This window comes from Telmatherina bonti, assembly GCF_933228915.1.
Source record: "Telmatherina bonti genome assembly, chromosome: 10".
Taxonomy (NCBI): Eukaryota; Metazoa; Chordata; class Actinopteri; order Atheriniformes; family Telmatherinidae; genus Telmatherina; species Telmatherina bonti.
The window spans coordinates 27,483,332-27,503,866 of NC_136628.1; the positions used below are offsets into that span (position 1 = coordinate 27,483,332).

A 20,535-nucleotide genomic window follows, 5' to 3' on the forward strand; every position below is an offset into this window, starting at 1 on the left:
AGAATATGATATGACATCCTCCTTTCTCTTCTCCCGGTTCTTTCTGTGATTTTTAAAATATCTATGTTAATTTGAAGTGTTCACCATCCTTTTCCGGTTTTGTGTGTATAGATTCTGCACGTCTTGACTTTCTCACAGCTCCAGCAGCAGGGAAACACACCCGTCAGCAGCGCGCATTGAAGACGAGGGAGGAAATAAAAAAAAAAAAAAAGCGCATCACGGACAAAGGAAATATGGGTGCACTGGAGAGGATTCACCTGAGCCGGGTAAAGCAATGGATGAGCCGCTTCTGTTCCATTTACAGGGAGACCAATTAGCGCACTTTAATGAGGTGCTGGGATGCAAGATACTGCAAGCAAAAAAGGCGGAGGGCTGCGTTTAATCCGTCTGCGGATCTTGTGAGCTTGCAATGGCTGTTGCGGGGATATGCAACTGGATAGGGAGTAATGTGCCTTTTTATTTCGTGCTGTTTTCCTTATTTTGTGGCCTTTCGTTTGGACAGTTGCGATATTCTGTAACGGAAGAATTAGAAAACGGGGCACTGGTCGGTGATCTGGCGCACGATCTGGGGCTGGATATTCGAAAGCTCGCCTCCAGAAAAATCAAGTTAACCTCCAACAGTGGCAAACGCTACGTGATTGTCAACCCCAAAAATGGGAAATTACTCGTCAATGAAAGGATCGACAGAGAATTGCTGTGTGACCAATCCAGCACCTGCCTTATTAATCTGGAGGTGCTGGTCGAAAATCCCACTGAGATACACCACGTCGAAGTGGAGATCGTGGATGCTAATGACAATGCGCCGCAGTTCCCCCGAGATGAGTATCAATTAGAAATAACAGAATCTGCTCTGCCTGGGTCTCGTTACCCGATTGAAAACGCCCAAGATCCAGATGTTGGGACCAATTCAGTCCGTGTGTATCAGTTGAGCACAAACGACCATTTCGCGCTGGCATCAAACAAACCCTCCCTTAACACAAAGCACATCGAGCTTGTGCTCAAAAAGCCCCTTGATCGCGAGCAGACGCCTTATCACCAGTTAATTTTAAGTGCTGTGGATGGTGGAACACCGGACAAAACAGGGACGGCCAAAATCAACGTCCGAGTCCTGGACTCAAATGACAATGTTCCGTCTTTTGACAGCTCGGTGTACAAGGTGAAATTGTTGGAAAACTCGCCCAAAGACTCCCTGGTGATAAAACTGAATGCAACCGACCTGGATGAGGGAACAAACGGTGAGGTGTATTACTCTTTCAGCAGCTACACTCCAGAGAGAGTCAGGCAGATGTTCAGCATGGACACCAACAGTGGAGAAATACGAGTGAAGAGCAATGTTGATTATGAAGAGACCAACTCCTATGAGATGTACATACAGGCGATGGATAAGGGCCCTGGGGCCGTGGCAGCACACTGTAAGGTAGTAGTAGAGGTGGTGGATGTGAATGACAACGTCCCTCAGATAGTGCTGTCGTCTCTGTCAAGCCCTGTGAGGGAGGACGCCCGTGCAGACACAGTTGTGGCCCTCATTAGCGTTACTGATCGAGACTCTGGCGCCAACAAGCAGGTGAGCTTAGAGATCCCAGCAGGCCTTCCATTCAAGATCAAGTCATTCAGAAACTACTACACCCTGGTTACCTCAGCCTTCCTGGACCGTGAGACCACTGATGCCTACAATGTCACTCTGAGTGCCACAGATGGAGGAAATCCTCCCTTGTCTTCCCAGAAGACCATACAGGTGGACGTGGCTGACGTTAATGACAACCCACCACGCTTTGAGCAGACTTCCTACACAGTCTATGTGACTGAAAACAACGGTCCCGGGGCGTCTTTGTGCACCGTGAAAGCGCAGGATGCAGACATCAAAGAGAATGCACGCATCACCTACACAGTGCTAAATGACAACAACCACGGCATTCCTGTCACCTCATATGTGTCTGTGAAGGCCGATACAGGGGAGGCTTATGCCCTGCGAGCCTTTGACTATGAGTCACTGAGAGAGTTTCACTTCCAGGTCAAAGCCCAGGATGGGGGCATTCCTCCTCTCAGCCGAGTTGCCACCGTCTACATCTATATAATGGATCAGAACGACCACGCTCCTCTGATAGTGAACCCTCCTGGCAACGGGACCCGCTCATTGGAGACGGTGCAAAAGAACGCAGAGCCTGGTGCCTTGGTGACCAAAGTGGTGGCATATGATGCTGATGCTGGTCCAAATGCTTGGCTAGTCTATGTGCTAGAAACTGCTACTGACTTGGACTTGTTTAAAGTTCATGAGCACACAGGAGAGATCAGGACCACCCGGAGGATCCTGGAGGACAACTCCACATCATTTGCTCTGACTGTTGTTGTTAAAGACCACGGCCAGCCGGCGCTCTCCTCCACCGCCACCATCAACGTGGCTGTTATGGAGGCGCCACCCAAAGTGACTCCTGACCCCAAGAGGACCATGCGACCTCACAGCACACTACTGTTATCCAACGTCACTCTTTATTTGATTGTGGCTTTGAGCGCAACAACCTTTGTTTTCTTGGTCACTGTGGTGGTGTTGGCCATCGTCCGCTGTCATGCCTACTGCACCCAGCCTGGGTCCTGCTCCCCTTGCTGCGTATCACAGAAACCCCCTCCAGACGGTGGGAGTGCCAGCGTAAGTGCTGGTGGGGCAGGCGGTGGCGGAGCCGCCGGACAGCCTAATAACAACGTGGTGCTTCGGAGAGACCTTAAAGTGGAGCCACATTACATTGAAGTGCGTGGGAATGGCTCCCTAACAAAGACATACTGCTACAAGACCTGCCTGACAGCCACCTCTGGCAGCGATACTTTCATGTTCTACAACACAGGTCGGCCCATCAGTGGTACCTGGGGCAGCGGTGCTGATCGTTTCTTCACCAGTGGAAGTGGATTTGTTAGAAGACTGAGTATGCCAGATGCCTCGCTGCAAATCTGCCCAGAGGTGTGTCATTCATATTTACTCATGTTTACTTATGCCCACACGACTAGAAGGCCATGAATCATTCTGTTAGCAGTAGCTGTGTATGTAAATTTAGTTCAGCAGCAAACAATATTTAATTCCATACACTATTTGTCATGATGATTATTGCTGCAGTATGCATCTTTTTTCATTGTCAGCATTATTTGTCCTCCTGCAGAGACGTGACATTTTCTGTATGTCAAGTTTGATCCCCTCCTGCAGTTCATTCTCTTTGTTCACTTCCCACTCGTACTGTACAGTCACACAGTCTTGCCAAGCTCAGCACTCACACTGAATTAGTGTCAGTTTTGATGCTTTTCAAGGGGGCCGGTGTTGCAGCTGATGATTCAAAGACTGGTGTTTCAGTTTGAAGTTGTCATCACATTTACACCTCCAACGCTTCATGTATTGTCTCCACTAGTAGCTCAGATATGGTTTTATTTAGTCTGTGCTTGTTGACATGTATGTGTGAGTGAGAAAAATGGAGCGGTTACGCTAAAGTAGTTGGACTTGAATAACCCGGTCAAAGCCACAACAAGACGAGCTTCTTCTGTCTGATGTTGTATCTAAGAAGTAGGGTTAAGTGTATTTCTTTGTTGTGTTTGTGGTCCTGTAGGCCTGCTCTTGTATGAGAATGATGACATTTCCTTGCTCTGCTAGACTTCCAGGTGAACAAAACATCAAAATCATGTAACCTGCTATGTTTACAGTGCTAAAGATTGAGTGTCTTTTAGATTACAAATTAGATTCATGTATAATAGTTAACGTACCAGCTAGGCACACAGTTAACATACACATTGCACTTAATAGTGGAATTTTCCAACTTTTTTTAACATTTGTGTTAAATTTATCTCCTTTTTTCATATCAAATTGTAAAAGCAGAGATTTTCTGAGTCTAGGATGACAGTTAAATGCATCAACCTAATGACCAGAGGCCAGTCAGTGGTACATTAGTTCCTACACAGACAAGAGCAGCAGTGTGGCAGCACAAATTAGATTAACCTCCAGCCTCTGTTCCTCAGCCTTGCAGATTAGATTTTATTGAAAGAGACTGGGTTTACCAGCAGAAAAAATACTCCCCTCTGAACTGATATGAATAACAAAGTGTGCCATCTGTATCTTGGACATTTGCTGATGCCTGAACAGGTCTGTGATTCTTACCTTTTCGTTGAACCATTAGCTAAAGTACAGCATTCACAATCATTCCATATTGTGCATGGGTACCCACTCATGAGAAAATAATTATGAAAGAGTCAGGCATATTTAATGCCCATGGAAGAGTAGCTCATTAAGGGAATGACTTTCCCCCCTTTGGAGTTCAAATGGTTTTTGTGGAGTTAAAAACATTATCATCAGCAAAATTTAGCTCCATCAAAGGCAAATAAATGGACATCCTGGCAACCATAGCAATAGTGCCAACTGTCTGACAGTTATAATTACCTTCAAAAGACATTTTTTACAGGTGTTTTTTATTTTTTTATTCTTGCATATGTCAAGACATTCCTTCAAAGACATGTGTTTGCTCAAACTTTATGACATGGGAAACACTATATTTAATCATTGATGCAAGTTGGAGATAGAGGATACGGTTGCTCTGGTGATGATGGCTGTTGCTTACTGGATTTTAAAAGTGACAATCTTTAAGTGGAGTCTGTTGGGAATTTAAAGCACTCAGCCCAGGTTCATTGGGAGCAGACAGATTTACTCCAATTACACACAAACCCACACACCTGAGTCTGTACAAATAGGGAAGCACTCAGGGACAGAGTGTAACTGCCCCAACTCTCATTTTTTACTGTCATTGAGTGAAAGGTCAAAAAACTGTCAATATGCCTTTCAGTGCCTGCCCCTGTTGTTAAATGTGTTTGGATATTAGTGTGCATGTGTGTTGGTGTGTCTGTGTGTTTCTGCAATAGGGGACACAACTGCAGTGTTATATACTGAATTGGGACGTGCATCATGATTAATTGATGAGGCCATTGCCGAGCCTGGGTCTGCCAGTGTGAGATCAAACTAATCTCTCCCCCCACCCCCTCCCATTTTCCTCTCCCTCTCTGTGTCACTTCATCTTTCTCTTCTCTTTTTCCACCTCTACATCTTTCTCTTTTTTTCCTCTTTTCCGCAGCCAAAAGCCCCGAATGCTGACTGGCGATATTCTGCATCTTTAAGGGCCGGGGTGCAGAGGTAAGCACTTCAACTCCTTATGATCTTCTTAAAAAAAACTTAAATCCTTTTGTCCTGCTTACCAAGACGTCACCTTCACATAAAAAAACTAAAGAAAACTAAAGAAAAAATCCTTAACTGTTCAGTTATCAGCCTAAATTAAATCATTTTCAGCTTTCAACAATAAATAAATAAATAAACATTCATAGTTAAGCAAACACTTTATTCTGCTACCACATGGCATATTAAAATAAAACATAGCTTCTCCTCATGAAAAGACGTCCTTCAACAAAAGAAAATGGTCCAAATGTTCCAAGGCATTTGGCAAATATCCCCCCAAAACTATTGTAACATCTTGTAACACTTTAGATAGAAAACCAATAAGACATGTCTGTGAAAGCTTGTGATCAAGTTTCAAACCAGAAGCATTCTGAAATGACCGTGTGTGTCTATACCATTCTCTGCACACTGAACTGAAGAAGGCTAATGTTTGCAAACTTGCACAGAGGAGTCACAGACTTTCTGGAGTAATGGTCCATGAACAGAGGAAACCATGGCATAACTCTTTAGAGATGTTCTCCATCATCATGTTTATCAGTTGATAAAATGGACCTTAAAGAAAGGAGCACTGGAAACCCTTAATTTATCAAAGAAAAGAGAGTATTTGATTACAGAGGCTTTTTTTAAGCCAATTGTGTTACTTAGTGTTTCAAAATCTCAAGGTCTTGGAAATGACATGGCATCAATCCAAAAACAATCATATAAAGGCATAAAAATGAATGTTTAAAAAGGAAAAGCTGGATTTTCAAGTGGCCAGTAACAAGTCCTGAACTACAACTAAACACTTAGAAAACCTTGGCAGAAATCTCAAATCTGTTGCAACAGCTGTTTCCAAGTTCTTTTGAAATGGCTTCAAGCACATAGTGAAGTTGTTACCAAAGCTCTGCAACAAAATATCTGGAAAGGATGCAGCCATTTCTGTTGGGGTTTTATTTTTTTGTTTGGATGCATTTCTCCAGTAGAAGAAAATCTTCTGTGTGGTTTTTAATGAATACAATTATTCATTAATTTATTTTTTCTACCGCTTATCCAGTTCATGGTCGCGGGGGGGCTGGAGTCAATCCCAGTAATAAACAGGCGAGGTGGGGTTGACCGTGGACAGGTCACCAGTCCATCGCACGACATTCTGATCATACAGGCTTATTGTATCATGCCTGTAACCGCCCTTATCTAGTACACAAAACCAAAAATGGTTAAGACCCACTAAGACCTCTGACCTTTGTGTGCAATCAAGCCCTGGTCAATTAAGTACATATTGATTGCAGAATTTATTAGTTTGGTGTTTGGATTAGCTGTGATGGCAAAATAAATACATAAATAAATAAATAACATAGAGCCGTGCTAACTTTGGCAAACTGATTGTTGCATATTGAGCTGAAATATTGAGTGCAGACCTGATGAGTCACTAGCTTCAACATTAGATTACTATGGAAACTAGTAACTTATTCAGTCCAACAGCAATGAAAAAACAATAAAATACTTTTTTCTCAGAACCTTTTACACAGTCATTGTGGTAATAAAACCTTTAGAATAGTGAAATGTGTGCTTCTTCTTATAGCAACCTGTTGGGATTTTTCTGGGCGTAATTACTTGAATTTCTATAAGTGCACAGATGGATAATTGTATGATCCTAAATGGTGAGACATTGTCAGATGTTTTAGTGGATGCACTGACATTGAATTGAAATTCAACACATATCTGTATCTTATAATGATCTTCAGTTATAAAGGATTTTGGGGGGAGGGGCAGAGGGGCAACATACTACTGCTCAGATATAACTGATGGTTGCCCTGCAGGTTTTGCTTTAGTTCTGTTGCCTTCCTTTGGGAAAAGACATGAGCAGCTCCATCAGTGGTTGCAGCAGCCCTCTTCCTCTGCAGTGTAATACTATATAGGTCATCTACATTCACAGCGTCGCTTCCCTCTCTTGCAGTCTTTAAGCAGGAACCATGAAGGACAAATGAGCTGATGATGACCTTTCTCAGATTATGAGATGCGCACATGCATCAGTGTCTGCATGTGCAATTGTGCTGCAAGCACATGTGTGTATCACTTGAGGGACAGTTTGGACTTGTGTGAACTCTTATGTTCAACTGAGGCCTTATCTGGGCTTATTACTATACTAAATACTATCTATGGACATACTAAAAGATGTACTATTGATACTAATCTTAATCAAGCTTTCAATCAAGACATTTCCACAATTTTTAAGTCTCTATAAAGTACTCCAGGTAAGACTGTCATTTCACAACATATGGTCAAGATTTTATTTTGTTAATTACTTGAGATGAGTTGAAAGATTGCTGTTGTCAGTTTGCCTGCATAAACAAAAATATTTTAGTATATGCAGCTTCTGTATGTCAAAGTATCCAATCTCTATGATTGTTCTCTGCAAAGCAGAGCATAGAGAAATTAAGGGGAGCAAGAGGTTAGACACAAAGAAAAGCATGAAAAGATATTTTTAAAACTACATTTGTTACTTTTTGAAACGCTCTCATCATATAAATGTTCAATTAAAACATAATTAAAACATAATTTCAGAAGAAGAGCTGGAATATTAGGAACTGATGAGTTTTCCCTCCATATGTTTGTGCTTCGGACTAATTTTCCATAATTCTGTGTGAAACAATGCTAACACATCTGTCATGGAGTCATCTGTTCTATCCAAGTTGGATTTAATTGGATATTAGTGTTAATTTATGTGGTGTGTCTCTGCCACTGTAACATGACATGGATTAACATAAATCAACACCATCATTTGCTCCTGCCATCTTTTAAATAACATTACTTGCAATGCACACAGACACGGACACGGTTCACATTAACCTCTAACACCGGCATTTTTGACCGTAACAATTTGTACACAGCCCAAATCAGCAACAGTACTGACCCACATTCTTGATGCAGTCAGTGTAGAAAACACCAATCCTAGCTGTGTCATATACTCATAACTTGCTCAGAATATATCAACGCAGCCATTTTTTATTCATTAGAAATCAACATAACGTGTGTTGTAGGGTAAGATGGGGCTGATGCTGCATTGCAGAAGCCCCATGTTGGTCTTCATACCAAATGCAGTAAACTGTATTCATTATGCATTAAAGTGATTGTTTTGGGTTTTTTTTTTTCCAATAGGTTGTGTTTCAGTTCAGTGTTTCCAGGCACTCAAGTCTGAATTAATTAAATGAATCATTTGAATTTTTATCAGCACTATTATTTATCTACCCTGAATGTGAAAGATTTACAGTTGGCAGCTAATGTTTACCTTAAAGCCCTAAAACTGGAGAAAGGACAGAATTACCTGGCCAAAACTAATGTTGCTCTTCTTTTTGCTACCTCAATAAAACAAAAAATGAAGTGTGTACAGGCCATTTGTCATTACTTTAAAACTTTCCACCTAAATTTCTGATCTCCTGCAAGTGACACTGTCTGACCTTGCTATAACATTGCTGCACTGCCCAGTTCTATTGGTTTAATTTAGTATTGCATATTTTAGTAAAAGAAACAGCTAATTAAACAAGGTCAAATGCAAGTGGAAGCATCAGAATGGTAATGTATTCACTTTCCAATGGCCAACAACTTAAGTAATGGCAGTAATGAACAGTAAATGGCTTCAGCTGATGCTAATATTAGTAAAAAGCTGTTAGCACGTCTGAGTGCAGATACGTTGTAAAGACCTAATGGTAAGCCCTGCAACTCGTCTGAAAGTGTTGATGACACTCCTGATGTCAGTCTCTTGATTTAGTTTTGATTTAATTTTGAATATTACTTGTGAACTTTGTGAAAACCCTAAATTCAGTTCGTGAGAAGGCAAGCATTTAAACAGATCCTTTTCCTCTATTTCTCCCAGTGGTATTTGGACTTAGCCCAGTGGAAATAGTTCCAAAACATGTGCAGATTTAACAAGCGAAGCAGTAATAAGACATATTTTACACAGATGTTGTAAAATGAATTGGTTAAAACACAAATTTCAGTGTAGAATGGGAAACTAAAAATTCAACTCTGATTTGATTTTTCCAGCTCTGTCACCATGGAGGAGGCCTCCGTGATGCAGGGAGCCCAGGGGATGCTGGTCCAGAACTGGCCCACCGTATCCAGTGCTGCAGGTGAGCAGTGGTGCACTTTGTGTGGCAACTCTTTTTGAGTACCACTGGCAAAGGACAAGTGATATTTAGACAATACTTTGTATTAGACTAAAGAAATTACATCAAATTGTTTTTGTTGTAAAGTTCACTGGGTTCAATTTCAAGTTGGAGAGTTAAAAAAAAGTACTTGAATTATTAATGTTTTTGAGAAAATACTGTGAACTATGAAGAAAGAAAGAGGTTTGAACACCATTCATTATTTTGTTTTCTTATTTGTGGAAAGCGAACTAAAGATAAAACAATATTTATTTTTCAAATTAGCTTTGCAGCTATTCTATCCACCTTTTAAGTTAAGTTTAGCTGTCACTTCACATGCATTTAGCACACAGACATCACATCATCAGTTAGCAAATCAAATTTGCAGTAACTAAGTGAATTGTACTTTGTTCAGTCTTTGTCCTTGTAACTCATTTGGGGAAATATTAATATACTCAATTTAATCATCTTTGATTTAACTTGTATTTAATGAGTTTTCAACAAGAATATTTTAATATCTACAGTGGCTTAAATTCCAGGGTGGTTTCTGATGCAGAGATTAGATGAGATGCCATGAGCCGGGGGCCTTCATGCAGACACAGATAAAAAGCTGCATTTTCCCCTTAAGCACAGCCAGCAGAATGAAGACCTACAGCCTGAAGAAAGCAGATGCTTTCAATAAGAAATGAGTTGTCCTGAGTGGGTGGTAATGTTGAAAATATGTCGCAACAGAGTTTAAGTGTAAATAAATCTAGCCTCTTAAATGACCTGTGCTACATCCGAGGCACTGGCTTAGAGAAAAAAATACTGAGAAAATCTGCGAGTACTCTCGTTCAAAGAATGAAATTAATGACTGGAATACTTGAGCGATTTCAAAACACTGTTAGCTCATCATTTCCCTCTTTCAGAACAGTTTCCATAAAATTTACTTGCTATCTGGCTGCAGGTATTGGAACATACGCAGATTTTAGCATCAAAGGTTGCCCCATAGTTGATGTCAAAATGTCTTTTTTGTTGTTAGTAAGCATTTTTAAATAAATTATTGTTTGTAGAAAATAGAGCAAGGGCATGTATCTTCATGCTAGTTTCTCAGAGCAGGTGAAAAACCAATCCCTCTATGTGCGTAAAGACTTGAATATTACCATTCAAGCTGGTTGTGCGGTGCTTTGTGGCATATGGAAATATATTTCCTTATGTGACATATGTGTCATAGTGCTCAAGCAAACACCATGGATTACAGGTTTATTATCCTCTTTACACTGCATCAAGAGGTGGAGGTTTGTCTGGCACATTTTCATTTCTGCCATGAATCATTGTCATGATGAAGTTCTCCGACATGTTGTGGTGCATCTAAATGCAGCACCCTCAAAACTGTGTTTATGTAAGTGACCCATGGCTCAGATGAGGAAACATTTGTCTTATGCTAGAGGCGGAGACAAGCTATTATCAGTGATGAAAAAAATGCCATGGGGGGGGGGGGGGGGGGGGGACAAATCTGAACAATAGTTACATTAAAACCAATTTAGAAGAGGAAGAGCAGAGGAGACGTATGGAGGGGGGGGCGGGGGGGAAGCGAGGTGTGGGGGATGGAGAGAAAGGTTAAGAGGATTGTCAGGTTCCTGCAGTAGTGTTGTTGCTAGGGAATGCCATGTGACTTGTTGCCTAGCAACACTGTCTAACTGAGAGATTGCTGCAGCAGCCGCACCCTCCATCAGCACGGAGTGGGCGAAGGCAGTTTCCTTGGAAACCGACCACATCTCTGACTGGAATTTTTAGAGACAGAAGTAAGGAGCAGAATAGAGAAGAAAACTCATCAAAGGTAGAAAAAAAGAGGACAACTGTGAGGTTTATCGGAAATTAGCACCCATGTAGCTATGTGTCAGGCAGAATACATCAATTATACCAGGATACACGAGCACTATCATGTTCAAACATAGGTTACAAGCCTACTGAGACGTTCATTTTAGATGGAACAGTACCAAGGCAGAAAATAACATAGCCTATTTTAAATGTAGGACATGAGGTTACACCAAACAAGCCTGCAGAAACTCTTATATTATCATCAGGTGTCATAGCAACCTCACAAGAAACTGTGCTGACCTGCTTACCAGCAGTAACACAGTAATCAATTGCAGACACTTATTCACTTTATATAGGCTCATCGAGGGAAATTTCATTCCATTTCTCTAAGATGTATCTTAGAGAAATGGAAGTACTTGATGCTCGGAAGCTGTTCATAATTGTACCAGTCAGTGATATGACCTGCTTGCTCGAATTAATTTACTATTACTTTACCCACATACACTCACATTGTAATATCTGATTTATATCAGTGCTTTAATTAACAGTGTCTGGGGTCTGGATTTGTTACTCCTGTAGATTATGCTCTAACATGTCTTAAAACATCCGCAGCTGATTAGAGCAACACAATCAGCTATCATGTTAGATTGGCCGGATGTACATGGGCAGATGAATTGCTAAAGCATAGTCGCTAGCAGCATTGCCACCAGTCCAGACACTTTTTTTTTTTTTTTTTTTATTTTGTTTAGTAAACTGTAAAACTGCCGAGTCAGCTGTCAATAAAGAAAATTCAGAACATTTAAAAGAGTCACTGATAAGAATTGTTTTAACCTGTAATGAACTGACTGAAACATCCAATGATCCAATAATAGAACTAACAAGTGGAACATGTCAAATTCTGCATTTGAGGCAATGACCCACTTGTGTCACATTGTCTTATTCATTCTGACCTTTTATTACCAAAATTGACATTTTAGTTATGAAAAAAAAGCCACAAAGTTCCAAACTAGACTTGGAACACTTTAAAACTGTATGTATACTAAGTACAGTAAGTATCTGACAGCAAAGGTGCTAACTAGTGGAAGACAGTCATAAAACTCCAGAAAGTGTGTCACACTCAAGCTCCATTTTACACTTTTTTAATAGAAATCTTGGCCCCTTGGCTTTCCACACAATTATAGCTAAGGTCAAACACAATGGGATAGTTTATGGGGAACACCTTGGTGACACATCTGTTTATTTGACAATCACATCAGGCTGAAAAAAAATAATAATGAAAATTTTTTAACATGTCTTAAAAACAGTAGCCACAGTCAGCTCATCCCAGAATAAGTAAAAAGAATGGACTAGTCAGAAAAAAGATCTTCATGCTTTAGTTAATGCATAAAATGACTTTTGGAGACTTTTTTCAACACTTTGATCAGTTTTTGTAAGACTGTTAAAACCACCATTCTCATCCAGCTTGTGACAGACTGATGAGTGTTTAGGAGTCCTTGGTGTAACACTGAAAGGCACTGTGGTACAACATGGACATCTTTTTTTTTCATTTTCCATAGGGAAACTGAGTCATAGATGCCTTTAGCCAAGCTACAACCTACAATGTCAAATATGTAGTTGATGTTTGGAATTGGGGCCCAGCAATGGACTGATGACCTATCCAGGGTGTACTCCGCCTCTCACCCAAACGCTGTTGGGATAGGCTCCAGCTTCCCATAATTGGACGAAGTGGCTCAGATAATGAATGAATGTTTGGAATTTGACCCTCCTTATTGTTTCATCTCATCTTATGTTGCTGATTTACTTGGTTTAAGCTATCGAACAAAATGATAACAAATAAAATTGCTACTTTATTTTAACATGAGCTCTGCATTTTACAGGTTACCATGGTAATGAAATCTAACTCAGAATTTTCTGCCAATCTATGCATCTATCTTTATTTTCAAGTAGCTATCGAAAGAATAACAAAATGTGTATAAAATTATATTTAACAGCAGATAATGATGAAAACTACTCTGCAGGTATATAATGCTTGCACACGTTTCAGCTTATTGTGGCTACGACATTGCACAAAATAAACTTTAAGAATAAATGCGGACAAGAGATGGGATATTTGTGGACATAAATACAGCCATCAGTCCAAGTGTGTATAAAGTAGCTCCAAATGCTGAGCAAAAAAAAAAAAAAAAAAAAAAAAATCATACTTAGCAGGATCACGTAACAGGAAGTGGTCTGTTGGTTGTATTAAATTGTGCTGCATTATGTACAGCAAAGCACTGCATTGCTGAGTAGGCTCATGCCCATATTGCTTCACAGTATTTCCCATAAGATCATCAACTCAGTGGCTGCATTAGCAGTTTCTTTTCTTTTTTCTTTTCCCAGATGTAAAGCAAACTTATTTTCCTCGCTACTGATTGCTTTTGAATAGGAGTTTAGACCACTGTCTTAATACTCAGATTAAATGTTGTCAGACAGAACATAACCTCAAATGTCATAATCCTCGGAAACAGACCATCATTATAGCATTAAAGCAATGACTCTACTGATGGGAATTATGACCACAAATGACTGATGATTAGTCTCGGCTCAGTTTTGGTGGTCATTTTGTTGTTTATTCAGATAATAATCAAATTTACATCATTAGTATATTTCTACAACACAACATAAAATATCAGATCTCTCCTGCTGTGCTAAAAAACACTTATTTTGAGAGAATCTTTTCTTAATAGGATCAATTTGGAGAAACACATCGCTCAATAACATGTCATAACATTTCATAGTTTACCCATTTTCTCACCAAAATGGTTAAACTGGTATGTATGTAAAACTACTGATGAATGCAATTTTGCTTATTTCATCGGCTCATAGCATAGTCTGCATATTACTGAGGCTTCAGCGAGACAATATGCATATGGATATCTCAAATTTCAAACTAGTGTTCATCCCAGTGGGACAGTCGTTGAAACCATTTCAGCACTCCAGCAATGTCATAAATAGGCCACAAAGGAAAATCAAACAGAATCTTGTTGCAACGGTCCATGTTTGATCTAAATAAAATTCAGGCTGAAAGTAGGTCAGTGCAGAGGGAGCTGGTGTGGGTCTGAGAGCACCGTGTCTGCAAAACCCGCCCACCCCCATCCTCCTCCTTACCGCTTCACTCTCATGCTCACACTCTCTTGCTCTCCCTCTCTCTCTCATTTTCTCTCTGTCTCTCATAGAACACCCACTTTCATTTTCAATCTGACATATTTGACCTTTTGACCCAAAGAGCATCATCTTATTTTCAGTTTTGTTGTAAAATATTTTTTTTATTCTGTCCTTTTTTCAATTTCTTTTTTTTACCATCTGGGTTTCGTTCTTCCGCATCATTTTTTCACCAGAGGTTGAATCCCTGTCTTTGGCATCCTATGTGTGTAGGATTATGCTGCCATCATCTAAATACAAAAACTAATCATGCTGCCAAGTTAAACATCCCTGTGGTTTTAAGGGTATTGCCTCCAGCATTCCCTTCAGTGGTTTTGGTTGAATCCTGGCCCTGAAAATACCCATTCCCTTTGGCTATCATGCTTTTGTCAAGACATTGACCAAATAGACAAGTAAAAACAATACATGGAAAACATAACACATATTCCAAGCTAATAGCAGAGGGGGATTAGGTCAATGAGCTCAGAGCCTATGGTGAATTGGACTGCCTCTACCACAGTGCTTGTCAGTAATTAAGATGTTAAAGTCCCATTAATATTAGATGGGTTTATTAAACAAAGTTTTTGTTGTGCCGTACGTGTGTGTTATATGCCATCAGGAGCAATCAAAAAAAAAAAGAAAGAAAAAAATGTACAATTGTTATTCCTAATGTTATATACATATATATGTATATATATATATATATATGTGTGTGCGTAGTGTCATTGGGGACTTCAACATTAATCTGCTTAACCCAAACAATCACAAACCAACACAAGAGTTTATTGATACAATATATGGTCTGAGCCTTTATCCTGTTTGTAATATATAATTTATTTTGCCCCCTTTCAGAGACATGTAATAATTTTACAACCAGCTTGGCTTGGAGTGCGACCCATCAAGCTTTTGCTTTTGCAGGAGCTCTGCACATTTACCAAAACAATTATAACCATGTTATTTTCAGACCAAACTATCACACTGTTGTTTAATCACAATATTTTTAACTCAACGAGTGCTTTCCTCAGGAGTTTTGACATTTTTGAGTGTTTATGTAATGCAAGTGTGCCTCAGGGCCACACAGTGCAGATTTTTCACCAGACTTTTATCTCAGACACATCTGTCTGGTCTTGATCAAATATCTACAGCTGTTATGCAGATAAGCTCCAGGTTGCCATTAGCTTGCAGTGTCATACAACTGATTCAGGCTGTTCTGCTCACCTGATTTTTGAAAGCAAACTGTTGCACTCTCACCACAGCTTAGCTTTCTTGAGTCTGTTACTATGTCAGCTGTAAACTTTAAAGAGGCATGAGTGTTCTTGCCAAAGTTCATCTAAATGGCACACCAGAGACTTAGTCAGAGAGCGGGATATGCAGGCTGTTGTGTCTGCTGATGGAGCACAGATTTACCTCAAATCTGGGACACTAGTTCAAAAATTTGTGTTCAGGGGGAAAATTGAGCTTGAAACCTTGTAGTGTCAGCATGGCTTTAGCTCTTTCCTGGGGTTTTAAGAGGGAGTGTAGGCTGTTACATGTACTGAATTGCATGTTTGACAAAAGATTGCTGGAGTTTCTGCTGGTTTCCTGGAAGGTGTGTTGGTATAGACACGAAAGCAGGTGTTCATATCCATCTCAACTTTATTAATAAAATAAACAAAAAAACCCAAAACAGACTATATAAATAGTAACCCAATTTAACATGGTCGCTAATTTTTTTTTTTTTCATACTTGTGTAGATGGAGAAGGTGGTGGAGAGCTATCCCCCCCAGTGGGCGCTGGAGTCAACAGCAACAGCTGGCACTTCAGATATGGCGCTGCACAAGGCTATGGCGCTCCTCAACCCCTGAAACCTGGTGAGATTCCCCCAGAAGCTTTCATCATTCCTGGATCTCCAGCCATCATTTCTATCCGCCATGACCCAGGCCCTGTGGATGACAAAGGTGACTTCATAAGCTTTGGAAAAAAGGAGGAGGCCAAGAAGAAGAAAAAGAAGAAGAAAGACAAGAAGGACAAGAAGGATAAAGGAAAGGATGATGGCGGCGACGACTAAAGCAGAAAGGTTGACTTGAAAGCAGAGCTACCAACAAGCTAGCATCCCGATTTCAGAGCCAGAATAATAAGCCAAATCCATATTGTACAACCAGGGGAGCCTCCTTTCGCCATATTTGCATAGACATTGTACAGTGGCCAAATCCTTATTCAATCAGGTCTGGCTCTCACACCATGCGAACTTCAAATGTTCTTTAGCTAAAAGCTGGACCAAATTAAAACCAAAATGAATTTATTCGCTTAGATTAGCCTTTCTGTGATCTGCCGTCCAACCCCCGGAGCACCCCAAGCCCCGCAACCCCCAGTTTGTAAAATAACAAAAAAAAGCACCCAGAATGGTGTATTATTTGTATCTGACCATTGTCAGCTGAGGCTGCTGGTGTTGACATCTCTGGCAGCCTGAGTCTTTTATTTTTTTTTTTTTTTTGCCAAGTCAGAATGAAGTAAAAGCCAAACTGAAAAAAAAAACAATAAAAAGGGGCTTTTGTCTTCAGTATTATGAAGAGCTGGTAGAAGTTCAGATAATGTGGTCTTTTGTATAAAAAAAAAACAAACAATTAAAAAAAAAGGAAGTATAGAAAAAGAAACAACATATATTATAAGTGTACAATAAGCACCTTTAAGAGAATAAGGTGGCTGAGAAGAACTGAACCACACTCAGATAAAGAGCTCGGTTTCAGTGTTACATAGCACATTGCAGAAGCTGAGGACCTGCACTGGGTTGCACCAACTATGCGCAATTGTTCCCAGGTTAGTTTATAAAGTAGTGGCTTCATACGGTAACAGCTAGTTCATTTGTAATTAGCAAGTTCTTAAAATTGATTGTATAGTGGATATTAGAGATGATTTCTAAGGCTGTATGTGAAGAGAAGATACAGAGTTCATTATCAATAGAAATATGTTACTGATTGGTGCAAAACACATGGATTTGTAAGTGAAAGATAGATGTAAAAAGTAAAATTCATCAATAGGGTGAATATTTGTCTTGAATGGGACATTAGTCATTTTTACATGTTTAAGTCCATTCTCTTCAAATTATTGATAACTAACCATTTTTAACTGAACATCCTTGTGACCTTTTTCTTTTTTATTCTTACATTTTTGCTCATTATTACTTCCTAAAGAAATCAGAAAAAAATGGATAAATAAATTTGGTAAATCTAGAAACTCATAAAAAGGGGAACACTAGTTTTAATTCCTTTTGAAATATGATTTTCATCATCAACTAAGGTAAATAATGCTAAACATACATCATACATCATAAAATCAAATGAAAACCACATTTAGCCTGAAGGAAAGACACATCAGTTAGTACCATTCTATAACTTGTAGAAAATGGACGGAAACATGAGAAATACCTGCTATGGCCCTACAGGTTGCAAAATGGCATGGAATTGCAAAGAAAAAAAAATTGTTTGCTGTGTGCAAAAAAAGAAAAAAAACCTGCTTTTACTGTTAGTGAGTGCAATTGTGTGACTTTGTATCATTTGCACCTGCTTTATTGCTTGCTTAATTATTTAGTTGTTGCATAAGGTTACATAATAACAGATTTTTGTGGTGGTATCGCTTGTAATTTAGCGTGAATTGGGATTATTGGCTACTTTGGATATAACTAGGGAACCTATGTGCAGCTGATGCAACCGGCCCCTGACCTTGCTTCTTGAAATATGGTCTCACTGTGTATTCAGCACACCTCGTCTGACGCACACATAACTGTACAGAAATGCTAATTCTCTGCCGCTTACTCACATGAAAACAAACAAACAAACACAGACATACACAGTTTCGTCTTCTCCAACAATATACAGTACAAAGTAACACACAGGAACTGAAAACAAAAATACACACGCGCCTCTGGAAACTCCTAACCCAAAAGCCAGCGCCATGCTTAATATGGGAGTGTATTATATGGCTGAGATACAGGAACGATGCTTGTCGCCTCATTTCTGTTCAAGCCTGATCCCTTCTCTTCTGTCTTTGAATGTTAAGTAGATGTTCTTCAAGCCCTGCACCACTGCCTCGAATGCCTCAGTGCTGGTAGGATTTGCTTGCCCGCTGCTTGTATCCTCCCTCTTTCTCCTGTTTCCTCAGATCAACATGGTTGGGAGACATTTTTAAAGTCACTCTCCTTCAGTGAACTGTGTAGTTAACAGTGATATTTGTGTATATTCATATTTACATACAGTGCACACAGACAGAGTTACACCCCATGCATCACACTCAAATATAAATCCTTTGTTTAGTTCAACTTGAGCTAAGACTGAGCTTAGGCGTCTCTCCTCTGACTGTTCATTGTTGACAGCTCCCACATGGGTTGCATGCTTGGCATTGTGTTGATGCCTGACAAGGTTAGCAAAAACTCAAGTTATGCTTGATATGATAGGATGGTGTGGCAAGAAGTCTGAGAATAGCATTCATGTTGATGAAATTGTGTTGGTCCTGTGCAGAAGAAAAGGGGATTGTTGGGCAAGCCAGTCCTCTTTTGTATGAGAAGATGTGCTAGAATCTGGTATCCAACTGTTGGTGGGGTAAAAGCCCCTCGCAAATTGGGTGAAGCACAGTGCAGCAGCAGTAGAAAGAGGTTGGTGGTTGAATTCACAGACGGAAGAACCCTTCTACTTCTAAAATGGGGTGGATTTTACAATGATGCAATAGTTAGAGTTGACATAGATCAGCAGTCACACCTGGCGATACCTTCAAATGGGAAATGTTTGGCTATATTGCAACTCATAAACACCTGGAGCAAAATTGCTAAGAAGTGCCGAAGTTGGACAGTGATCCAAATGTGAATTGTAGTTGGTCTGACATTTCAGAACACAAAAGTATTGCAAGCTCAAGTACTGGAACAGCCTCAAAATGATGAAAAAAAAAAAAAAATCACCTCAGTGTTCCTTCCTTTAGACCATTGTATTGCCAATCACCATTGGGGTATATAGTTGCTGCTATCCAGCTCAATCCTTCCCGTTATCACAATTCCTCCCCCCTGCCCCTTTCTGCAGGTGTACTTCTGTGCTGTCAGATCACCAAGTGGCTGTTTGCATGTTATAAGCAAAGGAAACAGATTCTATATAGATACTATATATACATAGATATGTTTTTCCACTGGGAAATGTCTATTGGAATACATACATAGCTCCGATAGACATTCCCAAGAATATAAACACACATAAAAAGACCTGCACTCTTTCAGACATTAACGCATACCTACAGTCTATACAGATACACTATTCTGAGCAGTAAATTGTGGAAAAACCTGAAAGAATCACATTTTTTATCCTGTTGAAAATAACTTTAATCTTCTAGATATACATAATGCTAATTGTGTTATGCTAAGAAATGCCTTTTTTTCTGTTTCTACCCATATGATTTTCATGGCTAAGAAAATCAATCCTTAAACTTGTGTTGAGCTTTGATATGATCAAACACTTTTGTGAAATAGAATCTTTTATTCACCCTCCATGTCTGTTAGTTGCTGAGCAGAAAAAAAGGCAGAAAAATATGAAAAAAAAAAAGACAAAAACATAAAATGGTATAAAAATGAAGTTATAAAGTTGGTGTATTCTCTGCTTGTGTATAGTGAATGTTCCTCAGTCGCTGGGGTGTGGCAGCAGTGAAAGGCGCAGACCAGTTGACTGTGGCCGTGCAAATCTGTTCATAACTTTTTTGTACACCTGCTTATCATTGTCAAGGTGTTAATAGTGATTCTCATGATTCCATCAACCTGGTATCTGTGTTTTGTTAAGAAGTCACAAATAAAGGTTTTTTTCTTAAATATCTCAATGTGTTGTGATGCTTATAGCTTTGTCAATTTCCACTTGTAAATTAAAGTGGATTTAATTCACTAAATAAACATAAAAATATCCAATGAACTGGTATGAAGTGGATTAAAATCAATCTGATTTAAATGAGCTCTAAGCGGATTACTCCCAACTGGCTTGAATTGGACAGTTTCTTTAAAAAGTGTCATGAAATTACTTTTGTCACGAACTGAAGCTATATAAGCACAAGTAAATTGTTAACTTGTTGTCTAAGATCACAAAATCAACACATGCGGAATAACAATCCTGAATTTGATTCATTTCAGTTCAGCTTTATTTGTATAGCGCCACTTCACAACAATGTCATCTCGGGGCTCTGTCACAGACACGTCAATTTAAGCCAGTTCATATAAAATAGCCTTGGTAAGGAAAACCAACA

General features: G+C 39.6%; 1 protein-coding gene across 1 annotated transcript; it reads left to right on the forward strand.

Annotated features, from left to right (window-relative positions):
* Positions 1-409: 409 nt before the first annotated feature.
* On the forward strand, positions 410-19,999 carry LOC306761460 (protocadherin alpha-C2-like; the record flags this gene model as incomplete). Its single annotated transcript, XM_079247627.1, has 4 exons — positions 410-2,950; positions 5,094-5,152; positions 9,212-9,297; positions 16,026-19,999. 4 exons carry the CDS (start codon positions 410-412, stop codon positions 16,337-16,339), a joined length of 3,000 nt encoding a protein of 999 aa, XP_079103753.1. The 3' UTR covers positions 16,340-19,999.
* Positions 20,000-20,535: the final 536 nt, after the last annotated feature.